This window comes from Alnus glutinosa, chromosome 2, assembly GCF_958979055.1.
Source record: "Alnus glutinosa chromosome 2, dhAlnGlut1.1, whole genome shotgun sequence".
NCBI classification, from domain to species: Eukaryota; Viridiplantae; Streptophyta; class Magnoliopsida; order Fagales; family Betulaceae; genus Alnus; species Alnus glutinosa.
In genome coordinates this window covers 38,174,097-38,195,007 of record NC_084887.1, presented here as the reverse complement: position 1 = coordinate 38,195,007, position 20,911 = coordinate 38,174,097, and the positions used below count along the sequence as shown (strand labels likewise).

The 20,911-nt window shown below is 36.9% G+C and overlaps 4 protein-coding genes across 7 annotated transcripts; 1 reads left to right on the top strand and 3 right to left on the bottom strand.

The window, feature by feature from the left end:
* Window positions 1-1,448: 1,448 nt before the first annotated feature.
* Window positions 1,449-11,181, bottom strand: LOC133860010 (uridine/cytidine kinase UKL1, chloroplastic). Of its 3 annotated transcripts, none has more exons than XM_062295632.1 (14): window positions 10,810-11,181; window positions 10,301-10,392; window positions 10,152-10,221; window positions 9,901-10,019; window positions 9,546-9,642; window positions 7,168-7,247; window positions 6,520-6,663; window positions 5,572-5,655; window positions 5,400-5,460; window positions 3,113-3,173; window positions 2,756-2,849; window positions 2,559-2,631; window positions 1,939-2,021; window positions 1,449-1,848 (listed from the first exon to the last, which is right to left on the bottom strand). In XM_062295632.1, the coding sequence occupies exons 1-14, from the start codon at window positions 11,009-11,011 to the stop codon at window positions 1,702-1,704; spliced, it is 1,407 nt and encodes a 468-aa protein (XP_062151616.1). In that variant the 5' UTR covers window positions 11,012-11,181; the 3' UTR covers window positions 1,449-1,701. The 3 variants fall into 3 exon arrangements, with proteins under 3 accessions (XP_062151616.1, XP_062151617.1, XP_062151615.1); XM_062295633.1 differs by having other exon boundaries at window positions 6,520-6,660; XM_062295631.1 differs by having other exon boundaries at window positions 6,520-6,714; window positions 10,810-11,180.
* A 747-nt stretch (window positions 11,182-11,928) lies between these two features.
* LOC133860611 (uncharacterized) lies at window positions 11,929-12,624 on the top strand. Its single transcript, XM_062296184.1, has one exon. It carries the CDS (start codon window positions 11,929-11,931, stop codon window positions 12,622-12,624), a length of 696 nt encoding a protein of 231 aa, XP_062152168.1.
* A 1,028-nt stretch (window positions 12,625-13,652) lies between these two features.
* On the bottom strand, window positions 13,653-15,415 carry LOC133860012 (mavicyanin). The gene is made up of 2 exons (XM_062295634.1): window positions 15,193-15,415; window positions 13,653-14,270 (listed from the first exon to the last, which is right to left on the bottom strand). The coding sequence occupies exons 1-2, from the start codon at window positions 15,359-15,361 to the stop codon at window positions 13,939-13,941; spliced, it is 501 nt and encodes a 166-aa protein (XP_062151618.1). The 5' UTR covers window positions 15,362-15,415; the 3' UTR covers window positions 13,653-13,938.
* A 1,185-nt stretch (window positions 15,416-16,600) lies between these two features.
* On the bottom strand, window positions 16,601-20,596 carry LOC133861157 (triacylglycerol lipase 2-like). 2 transcript variants are annotated; one of them, XM_062296877.1, is made up of 9 exons: window positions 20,352-20,596; window positions 20,060-20,170; window positions 18,578-18,718; window positions 18,289-18,399; window positions 17,944-18,087; window positions 17,816-17,856; window positions 17,582-17,661; window positions 17,137-17,232; window positions 16,601-17,050 (listed from the first exon to the last, which is right to left on the bottom strand). In XM_062296877.1, exons 1-9 carry the CDS (start codon window positions 20,541-20,543, stop codon window positions 16,728-16,730), a joined length of 1,239 nt encoding a protein of 412 aa, XP_062152861.1. In that variant the 5' UTR covers window positions 20,544-20,596; the 3' UTR covers window positions 16,601-16,727. The 2 variants fall into 2 exon arrangements, with proteins under 2 accessions (XP_062152861.1, XP_062152862.1); XM_062296878.1 differs by having other exon boundaries at window positions 16,601-16,920.
* Window positions 20,597-20,911: the final 315 nt, after the last annotated feature.

Here is a 20,911-nt window from a genome sequence, read left to right as displayed (position 1 = left end):
TGACTAAAGAAAGTTGGGTATCACCACAGGGATTGGCTTAACGGCAATAAGTTTTACTTTCAAATGACTTTTATGGATACAATGCTAAATGGAGGAAACTCATAACCATTAATTCTTTTGAACTGGATTCTTGCTATTATGTATTTGATGGAGCTGGAGTCAAGCTATGGTTCAGCATGTCTTGAGAGAATGCCTGTGAATCTCTTGCAGTGTGTGCCCATTTAAGCCATTCATGTTTAGTCCGTCACCTACAAAAATGTAAAGAAAAGAGAACACTAAGAAATATTTTTATTGCATGGCTAGGCTTTCATGCTTATTTTACATGTGATACTCTCCAAGAGAGTTGCATGTTCTATTTTATAGAAAGGGAAATGCTCAAAATACTTATAGTACACAACAAGTGCACTATGAGTGCATGTATCATTCTTCTTATAGAAAACTCGAAGATAAAAGGACAAAAGTATACTTGATTTTAGATATAAGCTTTCGTCATATTTTACAACAAAAAGGACAAGGCTTATAGCCTTTTTTTTACTAAAGGGTTGGCCTTTATTGTTGTTGTTAACAGGTTATGAGGATTTTTTTTTTTTTTTTTTTTGTACAAATGGTCCACCAGGCTTCTCGCATGCCTTATCTCTTTAATTGCTACTAGTTTGACAAATTTTCTCTTGCCTTTTTGCTATCAGAATGCAAACCGACAAAATTCTCTTTCAATCATGTCTCCAGTAATTCAAGATTTCTTTAATATTTTCATATTCAATATGATTATAGTCAACTTCTTTTTGAAGGACCATTCTATCTTCTGTGCCATAGAATAATCGTGAGATTTTGTTATTACCAGGACTATTCATTTCACTAAACTCAATATTTTCTATTTTATTAACTAATTCATTAAAAGTTTCTACTAAGATAAAGCTCAAATATGGAGTTCCATTCTCCCATCCCCTCCCTTAACCTTCTTTGCTAGGGGGGAAAAAAGAGTAAGGAGAGTTGGGTGCAATGACTCTGTACAGTTATGGGTGAAGTAGGTGCTGTCTTGACGGTGCTTGATGAGAGTCGAGAGAGATGTTTTTAGATGATTTTGGGTCGTCTTTGTGTCTATTTTTAGTCGTTGCTTTGGTTATTACTGTACACATCTATGTCCTGACATTGTTTGGCTTTCTTAATGCTCAGCTAAAAGAGTCGTTTGGGATCTTTATTTTTTGTGTATGGCTGTGAGGCTGCCCAAATCATGCCCCGCCGCCTGGCAAATATGGAATCCATTGTATATTTTTCCCCTCACAAAAAGCATGCAATCATAGTGAATAAGGAGACAGAAATAAAACGATTAGGGAAAAAATTATATGAAAAATCCCCGCTTCTTATCTATATTTCCAGATATACCTAACAAAAACACATTCAAATATTCCTAAATAGGGTTACTTATAAGTAAAACATTCACGCAGAAGTTAAAAAGTAAACTGGTAACCATCTCATCATGCTCTGTTGAAGATTCTTACTTAAATACTTGCAACGACAGAAAAAAAAAAATAGTAAAGAAAAATAGCAGCAAAGCTGAATGCTGTCAAATTCATATAACTGCATACGCAGACTTTCTGTCTTGTACTTCTGAATATATAAATGCATGTATTCTAATTCATATAAACGCATACGCCTGTTCTGTTGTGGCTCACACTCTTCAAGTTTCAACTATCACTCTCATCAATCGTCAGTGCCAAAGTAACGATCACCAAACTCACCCATACCCGGTATGACACGAAATTCTTCATTTAGCGCAACATCAATCTCAGAGGTGACTATTTTCAAGGATGGGAACCTTTTGTAAACACAATGGATTCCCTCAGGGGCCTGAAGTTAAGAAAATAGCGGCAAAGTCAGTGTATATAGGCATTACAAGGAAAATAAGCATTTGCTTATCAGCAAAATAATGTAACTTACAGAGATGAGGTTTAGGAATATAATGTGGGATTCTGGAACTCCTTTCTGTATGAGTAGTTCAATTGCTTGGTTAGCAGAATTCCCTAGAAAGGCAACAAGATTGGATAGGTTAATAGCTCTGTATATACGTAGAAAAGTCTAAATAAAGATAAGGAACAGTTGATAAGAACAAATATGGAACTCTGCAGCAAGAAGAGAAAACAAGCAAATACACCAGTTATGTATGACAAAAACATAGCACTAAACTGCTAGAGTTGGGTGTGCAGCCGACAAAAGGACAAGCTGCAATAATGAATGAAGTTGAACAGTGTAATTGATTAAGCTTCTAGGGGGAAGCTGTGTTATTCTTTTCTCCTTAATATGTATGAGATCTTCCCTTCCCTTCTCTCTCGTATACTATCTTTCATTCAATAATATCATCTTTATAAAGAGAAAAAGGAATGAAAACCAGGACGATGAGAAGTTTTATAAGAATGCACTTCCCTTGGCCTATTCTTACATAAGGGACATCATTGGCAGCAATCAAGAAAGGAAAGGACAATACCAATATTTTTTTTTGAAAAGAAAAGAAAAGAAAGCAAAGGACAATAGATATTTTATGGGGAAAATGAAAAGATTACCTGTAGCAAGTACAGGGTCTAGAAGCAGGACATGCCGTTCAGATATATCCTTGGGAAGCTTCTCATATATAAGCTGCTTAAGGTGGGGGAGCAAAGCTACTATTAAAATTAATTATATCCAATCCCCAAAGATTAGAAAGCATAGCTCTAGCGCTAGCTCATGTAAACTATTTCTAATACAAAATAAAACCATTTACCTGCTTCCCGTTATCTCCATCACGGTGAATTAAAATTTTTCCAATTTTTATTCCTTTACAGCATGCGCGCAATGCGTTTTCCATGCTTTCACCACTATCATATAACAAACAAGAAAAAATCTTCAGTATATTTTGAATTTTCAAAGAAAAAAAACAATCACTATACTACAAGACGTATTTCCCATGAGGCTCATATGTGCCCAGCATTAAGAACCACATGCTGAAGATGAGAATCTGAAATCCTTCATGTTTACAGTATAAGATAGGATCTCAGACCACAAGGCATGTCTTAAGCAAAGAAGTCTCATTACCAGAAAACTAAAAACTCCCAAAATCAATACCTGATTCAAAGCTCACCTTCGAACGATGGAAACCCCACACAATTTCTTGCAAAAGTCAACCCCAGTATATACCGATGCTGAAATAGCAGAATATCAATATTTCAAAGATATTGCGTGTTTCAATTAAAGGAAATAAATTAAGATGAGAACATCAAAATTTATACAAGATTCACATTACTGCAGTTCAAACCAACAAAAGTGCTGGCACATGGTTCTCAAGGCTCAAAAACAAATGAAAAGAAGAATATAAGCTGTCAAAAAACTGTTAATGCGTAAAACATACACACACACACACACACACACACACACACACACACACACAACTTGTCAAGTTTTCATAATTTACATCAATGATATATCTTCTCAACAAGAAGGATATTTTTCATATTATATAGCTGTCAAATAAAAAAGGAAAAAAAAATAGAACAATTGGGGTGAGCAATGGCAAGATACTGACAAAAGAAAAACAAAGGGAAGAAACAAGAGAACTTATATCTTTGTTACACACGCATTGAGTGCACGCCTACATGATGATTACTAATAACAAAAGTAAACTTCGTTCCAACTATTTAACTCAATTATCCAGGTTTACCATATGTGGAGACATATTTTTCTGTTGTATTATATGTCAACAGTTCAGTAGTTCTTAAATGAAAGTACACACCACCAAGGCTACTAACAAACTTAGAAAAAAAAAAGAAAAAAAAAGGCATGATGATCTTATTATAACCTTTAAGGACTTTTTTTTTTTTTTTATAAGTATAACCTTTAAGGATTTGGCTTGGGAATATGATTATGAATACTGTGTTTCAACACACACACACACACACACACACACTTATAACCTTTAAGGACTTTTTTTTTTTTTGTTTAAGTATAACCTTTAAGGATTTGGCTTGGGAATATGATTATGAGTACTGTGTTTCAACACACACACACACTTATAACCTTTAAGGAATTTTTTTTTTATTTTTTTTTATTTTTATTTTTTTATAAGTATAGCCTTTAAGGGTTTCGCTTGGGAATATGATTATGAGTACTGTGTTTCAACACACACACACACATATATATCAATCTATATTTAAGAATAAGTTTGCATGCGTGAGAATCATGCATAGTAAAATGGCCATGAAAATGAAAATTATCTATAAATTTACTGGCAAAAATGCATTACTCTCCTAATTCTAGACAATTCTGAGTAAACGAAGGCATAGTCTTTAAGAAGTGTTCGAACAAGGTGGGACAGAGGCAGACATGAGTATCTTGTCCTCAAGCATTCGACATGTCAATTGACAATTTCTATTATGCGAAGTGTACTTGGGTTGTCCCCTGTTGGTGTCTTCTAATGAACTTACTAACTAAAAAAAGACGAAGAAGTAAACGTGATGCAGGACAAACAATAATAATTAAAATTACACAGCAAAAGTAGGGCAAAGAGGAGGAGAAAGAAGCTGAATGGGAGAGAGGACAAGAGAGAAGATAATTATTTTTTTTATAATTTTAGTTTTATTCTATCAAATTCTATCTCCAATAGTACAAAGTGATAAAGTCCATGGGCCCAATTTACTCTCAAAATACGCCTTGAGAGATAATGAGACACCATGGATTATAAAGAGGCCAGGTGAATGTAAACTAACCAATGTGGAACACTTTAAGACACCTCCTCACGTGTGGCATTATTGGCCAAACACACGTGGACAGAACGGGGGGAAAGCCCAACGAGGGAAAGGGAGAAAGCCCAACAATTGGAAGGAACTGGCTCTGATACCATGTTAAAGTCCATAAGCCCAATTCACTCTCAAAAGACGCCTTAAAAGAGAAGAGGACACCATGGCTTATAAAGAGGTCAAGTGAATGTAAACTAGCCAATGTGGGACACTTTAAGACACACCCTTAAATGGATTAAGGACTAAACTCTAGGACAATGCCCATTTATTGAATTACCAAAAATACTCTAGCGCAACACCCATTTATTGAATTTCCAAAAACAACACCATTGACTCTTAAAAATTAAATAAAACATAAAATTAAATACTAATACCTAAATAAAACTAGGTGGACCCAATTAACTCTTGTATCGTCTCTTACATCAAAACGAAGGCAAAATCTTTAACAAATGTTTGAACAAGGTAGGACAGAGGCAGACATGAGTATCTTGTCCTCAAGCATCCAACATGTCAATTTCCATTATGAGAAGTGTATATGGGTTGTTCCTTCTTGTGCTTCTAATGAATTTACTAATTGAAAAAATACGAAGAAGAAGCTTTTTGGTTAAAACTAGTAAAAAAAAAAAAAGAACACACCTGTTGGAGTAACTACTTGCTTCTCAGTGAATGGCAGATGGCCAAGGCCATGCTCCACAACCTGAAAGTTAAAATCAACACATGCAGTCAAGTTTTGTATTTTATAAGAACACAAGGATGCTAAATTCATGTCAATTAACGAACTTTGGCTAAGCTTTGCAGCAGAAAGTACCAGACGAATAAGTCGATCTGAATAAAATATAAAGTCATGCTTCGATATCTCCCGGTCTCTAATCAGTGTATGCATACCTCTTATCTGCAACAAAGGTCTCGGACATGAGTAAAACCAAATTTAGAACCACACAGAATGGAAGTGATTAAACAATCATTGAATTGCATATCAGATTGCAGAGTGCAGGGGAGAAATTCATATGAAATTGTAATGTTCAAACATGGTTATGTTGTTGCTGTTGCCTATTTTCTATTTCTCTATTCATGTGTTTACCCATAGAGATTGTTCAGTCCTCTGGGCATAGCACATGGTATCAATAACAAAGTACACCACACTAGAACTAGCGGGTATGGGATCAACCACAAGTGTGATCATCCACTATGAGAACGAGTATCAAGCCATCCTCTTTTTCTGTTTTACTCACAGTATGCTAAATCAATCAACTCACAACCTGACCTATATCCCGCTCAGAATTCCTTGCTAAAACTCATTCTTGTCCATTCAAATGTAAAAAATATCTCCATTTGGTAACTGCTGGGTATAGCGAGTCACCCATGCCTGCATAGTGTGCCTGGCTTACTGAATAATCTCTCCACAAGCAGAACCACTAGGCTTGATTATTTATCCAACATAATTTCAATATTTTCCAACTACTAAACTCCAACTTCAACCTCATCTAGAGCTGCTTCAGTATCTATCTAGAATCTCACCCTTTTCTATGATCAGAATTGAACAATTATTCTAGTCCACCTATCATTATTGACTATAATTTGAGGTTATAAAACACTAATCACCACTGATCAAGTATACAGGAATACTTTGAGTTTAGACAGACAAATCGAGGCAATGACCCCAAAATTTTCTTTTCTCCATAGAACCAACCAAATCATTCTCAAGAGAAATTCCGAAGGTATAAAAACGCCATAATACAATCAATCAAACATATACCTGAAATGTTGACTGAATAACATAAACATTGGGATATATTTTGCAGAGGTTATGCTGACCGAGCTTTGTCTGGATATGTTGCACAATCAAGTCAATGGCGACATGATTATCACCTCCTCGTGGAATGATCACATCAGCATACTTCTTTGATGGGAGAACAAAATCATCAAAAGCAGGCTTGACAAACTTTGCATACTGCATGCAATGAATTGATTATAATGTTTAAAGACGATAAATCTTCAGAAGCATAATCAAAATTATCCAGAGGTTCACAATCAAAAGTTCCCAAAGTAGCAACGCCAATGTTAAAATACGTCACAACCATACAGTTCAATGAGTGGAAGTGGCCTTAAAGTTGAAGATAATGCAGCTTAATCAATGAGTTGAATCCTTGGATTCAGCCTATTGCTTTTGTCAAGGTGCTGCAAACTCCAAGCAAATGAAAGAGAAAAGGAGTAACGGAATGTTACGGTTGAATCGTGATAGCAAAATGCCTGTGAATTGTCGCAATCAGAAAAACAATAACCCATGATTTAAACCAGCTAAAGAATGTTGTTTATCATGGAACTCCGAAGATATACTTCTGCTAGTGGAAACTTAGAAAATAAGGAGGTTTTCGGTAAAAAGCAAAATCATAAAGCAACTAACCTGTTCAAGAACAGAGTTTATGTCCCTGCCCCTCTCAACTGTATCACGTCTTATTCTACGAGCAAGTCTCACATCAGCATCTATAAGCAATTATTCACCAAATATAAGACAATTGAGCATATTAGAGAGAGAGAGAGTGAGAAAGAAATGAAATGAAATAAAAAATAAATAAATTATAACTAAGTGTTTCTCTATTATTTGTCAAATGCATGCAAGCATAGAACTGAAAACGATTCAAGCTGAAGCTCAGTTGGACTCATTCGTTTAACAAACAAACCAAGGTACTTCTGATGGGGGATTGAGGCATATATTTTTTCTCTAATACTACATTGTTCACGCTTGTTCTTTTCCCATGGAGCTTTGAAAGATGTCAAAGTTGCATCTCTTTTAGTTATTAACAAAAGGCTGGGAATCAGGCCCTTTCAAAATCTGCCCTCACCATATCTTTGGTCCATTGGCATGTTCTGTGAAAACAGCCCACCACGTGGGTTCGTCTTTTCCAGTGAGATATATTATCAATTTCTTTAGGGCTTTTTATTAGTGATAAGAAATAATAATATATGTAAAACCTAAAGATAACATGCAATAGTCCTCATGGAGCTTTGCTCTATGTTGAGCCAATTAGGATGAAGACAGTCAATCCAAGTAAAATAGATCGACCCCAACGTTCCATGAGTTTGATGAGCATCCATTGAGCTGGGGTTGAACTTCAATTACTAGGCACAAGTCTAACTCAATTTAAGCCCAAGCTTAGGTGCCTTTCATCAGGCCAATGTTGAGCCCTCAAGTATTTGGCTTGGCTCTGCTTGTTTGCAGTCCAACGCACTGAGGTAAGACTGACCCAAGCTTGTTGGCAATTTTTGGAAAACTATGTCCAAATAGCTCTCAACTCACATAATAGGATCACCATGGGGCTAGTACAAGATATTTTCGATAATGGATGTGATGCAGGAGCATCTAAGCCCAAAGCGATATATGATCAGATCTACACTAAATCTAAGTTCTTCCTGCTGCATCAGAATGACGGAGTTATGGAATCAAAACAACGTATATTTGAGACTTTTGAGCCCAAAAGTGTATTTTTTTTTCCATTCAACATCAAGCTAAGGAATGCCTATCTCAGTAGATCCTATTGCCATTTAGTTTGATATGCATCAAATTGAAAATTCAGTTTTTTTTTATAAGTAAAATCAATTTTATTAGAAAGGCGCAAAGGGGCACAACCTAAATACACAAAGAGTATACAAAAATGCACCCAATTAGGGAGAAATGGAAGAACACAAATCTAGAAAATCTAAAAAATTAGAGAAGCTAGAACTGTTAAGAGCAACTGGTCACCCATAAAGTGTTTTTGAACTCAAAGCTTTTAACTCAACCACCATTCTCTCACAATCTTCAAAATATCTAGCATTGTGTTATCTCCAAATGCACCACAACAAACAAAGAGGGATCATCCTCTAGACATCTATGCAACAGTGGCTACTAAGTTTGGCCCCTCCAACTAGCCAACTACTCTACCACCCATTGTAGCATGACCCACTCTCCCCCAAAAAGACTGAACATCCATACCCACAAAACTCAAGCTACATCACAGTGGAGCAAAAGATGGTTGATGGATTCCTCGCTCTTATTGCACATGCAACACCAATTCATCACAATGGCATGCCTCTTCCTCAGGTTATCCAAGGTCAAGATCTTTCTAAGTGCTGATGTCCAAACAAAGAAAGCCACTCTTGGAGAGGCCTATTTCTCCGAATGCTCTTCCAAGGGAAAGAAGAGCCCGTGGGTGGGCAAAGCACCCGATCAAAAGATCTAACCCCAAGCGTTCGTCTTTTGGAAGGGGTCCAATAAATTCTATCCTCACCGCTTCAACCCATCCTAAAAGAGTACAATAGAAAACAACAAATGGTCTGACATCAAAGCCTCCTTAAAACGAGCGATATTAAACAACAACAGGAAAGAAGCCTTCAAGGTCTAAAAACCCACACCAAACATCTTGCGAAAACCTAATCTTAGACCCGTCTCTCACCTCAAGTCTCACAAATCTAGGGAAATCCTTCCACCCACTCCTAATGTTTTTCCACACCCCAACCCCGTAGGGTCCAAAGACCTCATTGGAACACCATCCTTCCCACAAGCTACCAAATTTAGCTTCAACCATCAACCTCCACAAGGCCTCCCTCTCGATGGCGTAACGCTGCCCATAACTAGAAAAATTCATTGGTGATGTCTTTTGAATATTAATTATCAAAATGAATCCTCTTATATGTTTAATTAACAAAGAGAATATTCTTGCCCATCCAAATGCCATAAACACATTAGGGCTTGCAAATAGTGAATGACTTGTGACTTGACAACTAGATGAAAGGGGAGCAAACCTGTATCAACAAAAATCTTCATATTCATCAAGTTGCGGACATGTTGATCATGGAAAACCAGAATTCCCTCTAATATAATAACATCAGAAGCATTTACCTGATAAACAATTTTGATTGAGTTTATTATTTTTTTATAGGAAGAAATCTTGACAGATAAAAAAAGGATAAAATCGATTAAGCTTACACTTCAGTTGTATCAGAACAGTTTGCATTCTCCCATTACTCTATTTCTGAAAGTTAACAATAAATCCTAAAAACACAATGTTTACTCACTTGGACCTATGTTTGACTCTACATACAAGCTCTCACCAATTGAAAGGAAAAGCAAGCATGAGTTCAAAAAGTTGTGAAGTACCAGCCGGAAACTATCGGAGCAGCGGCGATGAGTCTTAAAGTCATAAATTGGAACTTGGTAAGCTTGCCCAGATTTGAGCTTCTGAATGCAATCCAGAAGCTGCTCCGTGTCAAAAGCATCTACAGAACAACCAATACATAATTAACAAAAATTGTTTTCAACACCCTCTCTAAAGCAAAACACTTTCAAAAGCTAATTACAACATAAAAATCAGCACAAATTTTTTTTGCAATCACAAATAAGTTTTTTACCAGGATGATCAAAGTTATACTCATGCACACGCTCGGACTCTTCAGGAGTCAAGCCACGGTAAAACGAATCCTATAACATCACCACATCAAATAAATCCGAAAATACAGCCGTTGAAAATGTTAGCAACAGAAAGCCGTGCCAGGCTAACCTGATTGACCAGCACCACACGGTGATCATGCAGTTGTTGGATGATCATATCACACACTGTGGTCTTACCCGAAGCTGTACCTCCCGAAACTCCTAATCCAATTACCAAAACAATAATTAACTAAAAATCTAAAAAGATTAAAAATTAAAAATCGAAAAAAAATAATTGGTGTCAACGGAAAAGGAAATAGCGGTTGCATAAAACAGAGGAAAAAAAGAAGAGAAAAGAGAGAGAGTAATAAACAGAATGAAACCCTAAAAGCACAAAGAGCAATGCTAAGACTATAGTCATTCATAAATGTAAGCGTTACAATTCCAAACTTTCATTCATTTAAAGATCTAAAGGGAAAAGGCAACAAAAACACCCCCAAAAAGCTGGAGAGCATAGGAATTGTGTCATTAACATTCCAAAGAGCACTTCTCGAACTGTAAACGAACTTCTGAAAAGCTGGGGAGAAATGCGAAATGGTAGAACTATAAACAGTCAAAGAAAACAAGTGCCTTAGTTACCGATGACGAATGGCTGTTTGGGGGGGTTGGAGTCGGCGGCTAAGGCTGAGAAAGCGGAAGCCGAAGACGAGGAGCGATGCGCCGGAGAAGAAGTCGCCGAAGCCGGTGGAGACGATAGGAGGCCGTCGAGACGGAGACCGGAGAAGTGGGGGCCGGAAGCCGCCTCCATCACGTAGTCAATCGAAGTTGTCTCCCCCGGCATGGCTTGCTCTCTCTCGCTCGCTTATACTCGACGCAATTCAAAAGAGAGTTCAATACAGTACTGGAAGGAAACGCTGATTTCGTTCCGGTCTCGGAACTCCTGGCGGATAAATTTCACACTGTTCTTTTTTCCTTTTTTTTTTTCTTCTTTTAATATTTAGGTGGGGAGAGAGAGGAATATGGAATATCCGGTTACTGTTTTCCAGGTCCCCAGGTACTAGTTTCAGCTTTTCAGGATGGAAATTTTTATTTTTTTTATTTTTTATAATTATTTATGATTTAATAATTCAGATTTTATCGTCTCAATATATAATTTTAAAAAAAAAATACAAAATCACTCTTAGACTTGTGATATAAGTATCAATCTAATCCTTATACTTTTAATTTGAACAAACTTAAACATGATTAATAATAATATAATATGTTGAAGCATATTTTTAGACAATCAAACCTGCGTTGAGCCCTAGCAAAATGAAAAAAATTATTATTGAAAACCGTCGGTCTTTGAGGGCACCGAGAAACCTTTGATGTCTAAGTTAATAGAGTGTTTTACCATTTTAGCGAGAAAATTGAAAAGAGAGAGTGGGGGAGAGAAGGGTGTGTGTACCTGGCTTTGGGTTATGGGAGAAGATCACCAGTCCAATGTGATAATATTGGTGTCAACAGCATGTTAATTCTTTGTTGATTGATGACTTTCCATGTGGAGAAGATCATCATGCGGCCAGTTGCAATTTTGCCTAGTTATTTTCCATATAAAGGTTGCGCGAGTAGGCTTATGGTGGTTACATATATTCTCTCCATTAGGCCCCCATTCTCATGGTCGACCTGTATGTCTAACTAGTCGAGTGTTAAAAAAATGTATTTACTCGCAATTAAAATTGCCTCTAACTTCCCCTGCATGCCAAACTGGATGTCATTATGAAGAATGGTGCTTGGTTTTGGCCTTATGCCCGGTCAGATGATCTTGTTGAGATTCAAAGTCAACTCCACACAGTTGAGGTTGGAGATGCTGATGAGCCAGTGTGGAATTCTCGAAGTGGCATATATAAGTGCTCGGACACTTGGGAAAAATTGAGAGAGGTGCATCCGGTAGTTGAATGGTGGAAGATTGTTTGGGCTCCTGCTTCTATCCCTCGGCATTCTTTCATGCTTTGGCTAGTTTTCAGGGATGCTTTGATCACTAAACAACGCATGTGTTGCTGGGGTTATTCAGGACAGATTCTCTGTCCTTTCTGCTATGGAGCTCAAGAGAGCCGTGAGCATCTTTTTTTTAGGTGCAGTTTCAGTAGGCGGATTTGGACTGAAATCATGGCTGAGTGTTCTTTTTACAATGTGCCTTTGGATTGGGATGATATTGTAGTCTGGAGCTTGAAGGTGATGCAGGGGAAAAGTTTAAGAGCAGTTTTGGGTCGACTGTGTTTTGGAGCTACTGTATACCATATATGGAAGCAGAGGAACGACCTTTTGCACAATATCACTCCACGCACGGAGGAAGCAATTTTGACTCGTGTTAGGTGGGAAGCTCGAGTGAAGATTGTAGCAAAATGGAAGATCAGCCATTTCAGGAAGAATATGAACCTTGTTGCTAAATGGAATTTGCATTTTCTGGAGTGATGGGATGTTGTGAGTCCTATGTGTCTTTGAGGATTGATGGGGGTTTGATTTCTCTGTTTTGATCTTGTAGATGTTTGCTTTGTTTTATGCTGTTGTGTACTGTGTTCTTGGAAGCAGTAGGGTTGTCGTTGATGGGTTTTTTTCTCTTGGTTTCCTAGCTAGGGGTTTGTTGTCCCTATGCAGGAGTTGTTTCCAGTTTTCACTGGAGTGTATTGGTTGCTGAGTTGAGCCTTATAAAATCTTTTATTCATCAAAAAAAAAAAAAAAAAAAAAAAAAAAAAAAAATTGCCTCTAACCTTCAATAACGAGGCTAGCACGTTTACAGTCAAGTGCTTAGTCGGGACCATTGGATTCAAAGATATATCCAAAATTCCAAACTCGACCATCAGAATTTATGCAGAAATTTTGGTGTGACAAGCTCTTGGACATCTTAATCAATCAAAATGTTTTACCAACATATTGTTACATTTATTAACAGCAGCACTTAGCTAGACCGGCCATTTCAGTTTGGGACAAAGTTCCTTGTTTGCAATAGATCAATTGCATGTATTGGTCATTTTCGTTAACAAATTTGGGTAATTTTATTGTGTTGGTAGTTTGAAAAAGTGTTATGATATAACATAAAATGTGAATACATTTTCTAGAAATGTATTATTGTGGGGTCTATTATTTTCTATGGAGTACTATACGTGCTTATTTTGAGAAAACCAAAATAGCTAGTTAGATATAGAACCTTACTTATTATTATTATTATTATTTTATTTAAAGAAAAAGTGCTTGTGAGGCCACCCCAACAAGATTGAGGTGGTCGCGCGACCATCCCTCCTCCACTTAAGGTGGCCACGCAGCTATTGTAAGTGTTGTTTTTTAAAAAAAAAAAATAAATAATTTGTCAAAATATTCTCTCAACAAAGTAATAATACAGTTTGAATTCAAATGTTTTGTATTTTGAGTTGTTTGTTAATAAATTTGTTTTAGGTGCGTGAATAGGTATAGAAAACAAAATCCACAAATAATATAATTAGGGATATTCAGTATGAATTTTGACTTCATTTAATTGTAAATCAAATGTGCAACAAACTAGGTTCATCACTTGACATATACTACAAAAACCAGGCCAGGGTTAAAGCAACCCCAGCCATTCTTATTCACCAGTACTCTTTCAATCATAATCAAGCAATGAATATGTGATGTCTTTGTTTTTTCAACTCATATACAATACTGTAATTACTCCCTTAATTAATATCAAACCGAAAAGTAGTTACATCCCTGGACAGGACTGCCGGTGAATCAGCAAACCCAGCCTTCAAATCCTTAGAACACATAAAGCATAAATGTGGCTAACAGTACTGCAACAGCCATAACAAATGAAGCAGAAGATTGGGAAGGGCCGGGAGCATCAGAAGTTGAAGATGGAGCTGGAGAAGAGGGTGCATTCCCAGTGACTGTCTTAATCTTTACTTTCATGCCTTGGTTGCAGTGGCCTAATGTGCCACAAGCAAAGTAGCGTGTGCCAGCCTTGTTCAATTTGACTACATTGCTGCCACCATTCATGGAGTTTAGTGCACTACCAAGGTCACAGTTCTTGTACGCACTCTCACTAGCAACTTCAACAACACTGTGCAGCCCTGAGGCGTACTTGAAAACTGCCCAAAAAGATATTTATCATATTGATGAAGTTAATAACAATGCAATTGGGAGATTCGCTATTCATTATGCACCTTTACCATTTTTATTTATTTATTTATTTTTTATGATGGGAAACCTCACTAAGGCTGGGCCATTCGGACTCATCATTGGAGAGTAAAATTCCGGATACACGACCCCATCCGCAAGAACTATATATCAATTAATCTAGGAAATCTCTTAGTATGAAATTGCATGAACTCAGGATATCCGAATCTACAGCTCATCCCAAACTCGCCCTTTAACCACTGTTCTTTTTTCTTGCCAGGGGTAAAATATAAAAGTTGAAATTCTCTTGTTATCTTGTAAAACAAGCTTAGTCTTGGATTTTTTTTCCAGCGTCCTGCCAAAAGCCTGTCCTACGGAAGTCCGGGGGGGGGAAGGGGGAACGACGGGAATTTGAAATGGGGCCATAGTAATTTAGAACTTAAGGAGCTTAAGAGGCCAACCTGAAATCTTCTTTTAATTTCAATTAGAACTTTAGTTTAACCAGATAAGTTGTTGTATTTATTCATTTTGTGTGGATTTGCATAGTTATTTTATTTTGTTTTGTTTTGGACCCATGCATAACGGGTTAGGCCAATTTTGGGCACGTGAGGAAGTCTTTCCTCTCACCCTATATAAAAATAGAATTAGCTCATTAAGTTCTATTACCACCATGCATTAGTCATTTAGGGTAGAGATTACCAAACTCCTTCACACACACACAAATAAAACACTGTTCTTGTTTTGCAGCTACCAACACACAGACGATTCAAGCAACAAAATATCAATGGAAGGTTCATTCCACAACAACAACGGAGGTATTTTTTCAATACCAATTCACACATGCTATGAACAAAATGAGAATATCTTTGCATAAATGTAACATTAGAGACATACCAAGTTGATCGCCAACTTTGAATGTTTGGCCTTTTGCCCATGTGTCGAAGTCTGTGGATTCATCCCAACCTTGGCTTCCCCCAACAGCATGTTGGGCTGCTAAGGCTTCCTTGGTGATCAAAGCAACAAAAACAAATACCAAGAACATTGTGTTCTCCATGGTCGCCATTACTTCTTTCTCTCTTTCTCTTTACTCCCTTTTGGGGTTGGTTTAAGCAATCCTCTTCCCACAACTATATATGCAGGGAACTCTGTACCTGTAAACATCCTAAGTGTCTCTATCAGTATTTCATAACTCTTATTTATTACACAATGGATACAATACCATTACTTTTGATGACTGTTGTCGAGAATCATCCAATTCCTCAAATTACCCCAGAAGCAGAAAATCAGTACAGCATAGCTCATCAAGTATTCATGTAATTCTGGGATGGCTCAGGGGCATAGTTTGTGAAGTGCAATACCTGGTCGGTGGTTGGGTTGCCGGCTAAGCAAAATCTAGTTGGTTAAAGGTCGTGGAAGCTTGGCGTTGAAACAAAGCTATCATATTGATCATATTCACTTGAGGGTTAGCCTGGAGGTTCGAATCTTATATGCAGAAGTTCTGCCACGACACATTGGATGAAACTGGTTGCATTGGACAACCTAGACAAATGAAGAAAGTCTGGTGAATGGCCTGTGATGATCGTTATGACTTAGTTTATATAGTTAGATCTTGGCATATTAATTATTCACTATTATAGCTCATCAATTTGAATTATTAAATGTATGCAGCCTCAACTGCTGGTCACTTTCCTGATTTCTTTTCCCATAAAGCAAATGAAGCCAGTCCATGAATTTAATGATTTCATTCTCATATGCAATTTCAATAGGATTAACAAAGCATACGACATATGCCGTTAGAGTGATTCTCACGTGTATGTGAGAATTACGTATTCTAAGGACATGTATCAATTTAATAGATAGAGTTTGAAAAATTTTCTCCAATTCAATTTAGAGGAAAATTTTGTCCTTAAAAGAATGTACCAATTAGCCACTCAAAACGAGTAATGGTATTTAGTAGACTATTATACGGCTGTCATACAATTAGGATAGCGTAGCAATGACAATTAGTTATTGTATTAGCACGTGTATAAAAAAATAAAAATAAAAAGTCCGATTTTCAATGCCACGTCAACCAATTATATGACAATCAACTTATATAGCAATATACTAAATAGCATTACTCAGTTTAAACACATCAAAGGTTTAGCAGAAAAGGAAATATAATACCATGATTTGTGGAATATAATACCCGGATGTACTTGTATATAAATTATGCCCTGTGCATATATATATATACTGCTGTGTTTTAATTGAGGAAAAACTTTCTTTCATTATTTGTAATCATAACTCTTACATGGTATCATATAGCCTGAAGCATATTCATATAATGGTTTCCATGATCTCACTGTAAACAGTTGGTTTATGATTTATTATTAGGGAAAGAGTAAAAGGTATATCTGGTCACAGAGGCATCCATAAATCAAGGATCATTATTGTTGATGCTTGAAAAATGCGACCACTTGATTGTACACTACATCCTTGGCATTCACCCCCATGATGAAATCTGCGTGAGCATAATCCTTGATGAACTGAGGTGAGAGCTTGTCTACATCGTGGAACTTAAAATTATCAAGTAAATGCGTAACGTCTCGAACATCAGAGAGTGCATCTTGGCCACCATAGCTAACGAAGAGAGGAAGGTCATGGGGAATGTTAGAGAGGTTATAAACCGGTGGCCTGGCTTCCCCATAATGCATCACATTATAGTAAGACCTCCCATAGTTGTATTTTGCCACAACGCCATCTCTAACCGCTGCAAATTTATATTGCAACAGCTATAAACGAATATCAATTTGCAGTTCTAAAACACAGTAATTGATCGATGAGGAACAAACTTACTCTGGGCAAGGTGTACCAAGTTCTTGGTTGATGTCGACTGCGGTTCATTCTTCAGGAAGAGATCGACAGTGGAGGAATTAAGACAGCAATTTTTGCCTTGAATTAAGCACATAGGCAGAATGGATGCATAAGTTACTTCTTTCAAAATTGTGCTATTGAATATAAATCTGTGTCTCCAGGATACAGAATTAAGCTACTTTTGCTAAACAATTATTGAGTTGGAATACTACAGCTTTTATTACAAACTCGTCACAAGCTACCATGACGGCCCACGTGGTACTTCTAATCAAATTTAATTGTTTAATTATTGATGTATTAAGTATTACATCAACTTACAAACTGGCATGACAGTCCACGTGATTGTCTATCACGCCCTAATAAAAGCTGTAGTATCCGTAGCAACATTCTTTTTGGTTTTATAAACAAAAGGTGGGCACAGTAATACCAGTAATTGCGCTTAATAAGTCATAGCAGTCAACCCCCGGATTAGCACATAGAGACTTGAGAAAGTTTTCTACAGGTTCCCTATTTAGATGAATTACAGAAAACCATCAATTTAGAGAAATTCTAACTCTAACATAAAGTAACTTCTCTGTCAGTAGAGCTAGGAGCCTAGCTAGGATGATCATCAACAGTCTAATACTGTGAGATAAGGTTTCTTAATTCTTGATTCTCTTACCCTTTTGGATAAAACTCTGCAAGACCAAATAGCGTGGTGATCTGCAGGCAAAACCAAGCGTTTCTGTCATGCTGTTGCGCCTTTATTTGATATTAAACATTATTTTGGAGCATCATTGATTAGCTTACCTCACCAACAAAGGCTTTGGCAGCAACAACGCCGAGTGCAGTGTTCATGTGGCTCAAATAAGCAATGGGACTCAACAATGCTGCTGATTGCAGCTGGTTCACCAGTTTACCTTCTGAGAAGGATGCTAAAGCTATCAAAGTCCCCTGCCAAATGTGGTTCGTTCACATGTTCAAATTTCAAGGATTTAATTTGGAATATAAGAACCACACATCTCTCACATATAGTGTAAAATGATATCTACATCTAGTGAGAGTTCTTTTCCAATTTTCATTGTTAATTTTTCACTGGAAGTAATTAAGTCAAATTCCAGCCTTGAAGGGTGCACAGTATAGTATGATCCTCACCAGGGAATGGCCCACGTAGTCAATCTTCTGCCCTGTTTGGCCATACACAAAGTCAAAAATAGCTGGTAGATCAAAGGACACCAATTCATCCCACGACCAATCCCAGAAAGCCTGCCATATTTTCGATATTGACAAAGCCATGAGTAAAACAAAACAAAACAGATAAATGAACCAGAATCCACTCTTGTTAGGTTGTCTGACTTTCTATATCCTATTATGTTATATTAAAACTTATGACACAATTAAATAGACTATATATATATATATAGTGAAGGAAAATAGGAAAAACCGGTTGGCTGGGGTCCAAGGAGGTATGTCTTCGGCTAAATCTGGTCCCTCTAGTGTTAGCGATCCACACGTCGAATCCATTGTCAGCTAAAATCATCGGTAGATTTTGTTCCGGAGCATTCAGAAACCATGTCATTCCATCCTGCATCCACCACACACGCCAATGATCAGAAGCAACACCAAGTAGCTACGTCGTTAAAATTCATAAGAACAAACAATATTCCCCGCCCATGTCTATCACTATCACTATCACTATCAGAGACTGCACATATGTTTTGGTTTATGCCTGAGGCAGAGGCGGTGCACGATTTTGCGAACCGTAAGATTTTGTCGGGGTACCGACCTTTTTGTCTCGCGCAGTAACTACGAAAAATGCTAGCCGTACGTAGCATTTTACTTACGGCTAGATTTTACGGGTCGGCGCAGTGTCACCCAAAACAAAATTTCACATTGTTATTACAGGTGGCCTCACAGCCACGCCAAGCCAAGCCATTTTTATAGTGGCGATCATATGTTTTGTTATGATCGCGATTATTCCCGTTGAGCAAGCTCCGATGGTCGCTGCCACCCAGCTTAGTGGTTGGTGAGTGCCAACCAGCGGATCTGGTTTTTTATTGGGTGACGTGACAGGCACTAGTAAAATCTATGATATCTTGTGCATTTACTTTGGGAAATGTCAGAGTCCTTTTTCGAGTCTTTTTCTATATTGATATGTCATTTTATTTTTCTTAATAAAAAAAAAAATTAAGTTATAATTTTTTTTAATTAAAAACAAAATGTTATGTCAGGGCCTAATTTATTTTATCACCTCTTCCTTGTGTGTTGTGACTGATGAGTATGAAGTTTTTGGAGTAATGGTTACTTAACCTACTTTGGATGATGGAGCAACGTATGACTTTAGGATGCGTAAATCAAGCATCCTCTTTTAAAAAAAGACACCTTTTGTTTAAGGGCTTTTCTTTTACTGACATCACTCGGAAGTGAGGACTGCTTATACTCTAAGAAAGACCAAGTCAACATGACACATGTTACTAAAATTGACAGAAAGCCACGTTGGTGGCACAGAAACCAACTCAAATGCCATAACGTGCCACAGACGCGGACTGACCACTTTTGTCACGCAGTCAAAACCTGGAATAGGTTCACACTCACACTCACTTAAACAAAAAAAAGAAGAAGTTAATTATTACTTTAACTTTTAATCCTTAATTATCATTTTTTTTTTTTATAATGTCTTTATAGATATTTTACCTAAAATACGAGACGTAAGTCGATATATATATATATATATATATAAAATGGGCATAAAAATAGCAAAATTTATAAAATAAAAAAGTTAAACAATCAAATTTAATTATTTAATAACTGATATTGATATGATAATTAAATAGTTAAAAATAAGTTATAGTAAAAACTATCGATACTAATGTCAAAGCCATGCAGTAGAGCTAAACTATATAAGATGTTTATATCATTCAATTACCACAAGAACACCATGCTGTACTAAGACTGGCGGTCGCTTATCCTCGCCACCACCAACACGACCTTCTGGAATTCTTTGCAGGCTTAGAATATACCCATCTTCGGTTGTTACCTGAAAAAACACATGCAGACATTAGTCCACACCTCTGTTTAATTATATAGCACAACTAAATCATATATCAGATATATATATATATATATATATATATATATATATATATATATATATATATATATATATATATATATATATATATATATATATATATATGAAACAGTTTTGAGTTACGTACTTCGAGCTCCTGGCATTTGTAACCATGTACAGTCACCGAAGATGCGCAGATACCATTCTCCGGTGGAGCTACAACTTCTTTGCTTAAGCCAAAAGAACCTCGACTCAAGCCGTACGCTCGTTGAGGCTGAACTGCCAGGACAATGACGCAGAAGCCCCAGGCAGCCAAACCCAACAACACACTGACAGCCATGATGTTGTGTACGTCTTGGTTGGTTTTATGTGAAGGCTTTCATGAGAATAATATTGGAGCCTCCCTTTATATAAGAGTAAAGAGAAAAAAACAGAGAGTGGGAAAACGAAATGGGTTTCTTTAATTTCTCCCATTTTTTTTTTGTCTGCCTTTATTGGCTTAACTGAATAAATTGAAAGTCTTGGCCTAAAGTGGGGCTTTTCAGGTTTTTTAGTGTGAAATGAATAGGTATGGGTCCCAGTTGGGGTCTGTTCAAGCAACTGGATATGGAAGAATCATGATAGATTTTCATCACTGCAAATATCTGGAGCTGCAACTGATCATCATTGCAGGTGGAATTTAGAAGGGTGGAGTATGGACGGACTATC

Bases quoted from the DNA above. Each gene is read 5' to 3' on its own strand.
- LOC133860010 (XM_062295631.1), bottom strand. From the start codon at position 11,011: ATGCCGGGGGAGACAACTTCGATTGACTACGTGATGGAGGCGGCTTCC. The intron at 6,715-7,167 runs GTTAGTTGCTTT...CATTGCATGCAG, and splicing joins TAAACTCTGTTCTTGAACAG to TATGCAAAGTTTGTCAAGCC. The intron at 2,632-2,755 runs GTAAATGGTTTT...CACCTTAAGCAG, and splicing joins ATGGAGATAACGGGAAGCAG to CTTATATATGAGAAGCTTCC.
- LOC133860611 (XM_062296184.1), top strand. From the start codon at position 11,929: ATGAAGAATGGTGCTTGGTTTTGGCCTTATGCCCGGTCAGATGATCTT.
- LOC133860012 (XM_062295634.1), bottom strand. From the start codon at position 15,361: ATGGCGACCATGGAGAACACAATGTTCTTGGTATTTGTTTTTGTTGCT. The intron at 14,271-15,192 runs GTATGTCTCTAA...CTTTTTGGGCAG, and splicing joins CAAAGTTGGCGATCAACTTG to TTTTCAAGTACGCCTCAGGG.
- LOC133861157 (XM_062296877.1), bottom strand. From the start codon at position 20,543: ATGGCTGTCAGTGTGTTGTTGGGTTTGGCTGCCTGGGGCTTCTGCGTC. The intron at 20,171-20,351 runs GTACGTAACTCA...GTGTTTTTTCAG, and splicing joins ACAAATGCCAGGAGCTCGAA to GTAACAACCGAAGATGGGTA. The intron at 17,051-17,136 runs GTAAGTTTGTTC...ATAAATTTGCAG, and splicing joins CTTGGTACACCTTGCCCAGA to CGGTTAGAGATGGCGTTGTG.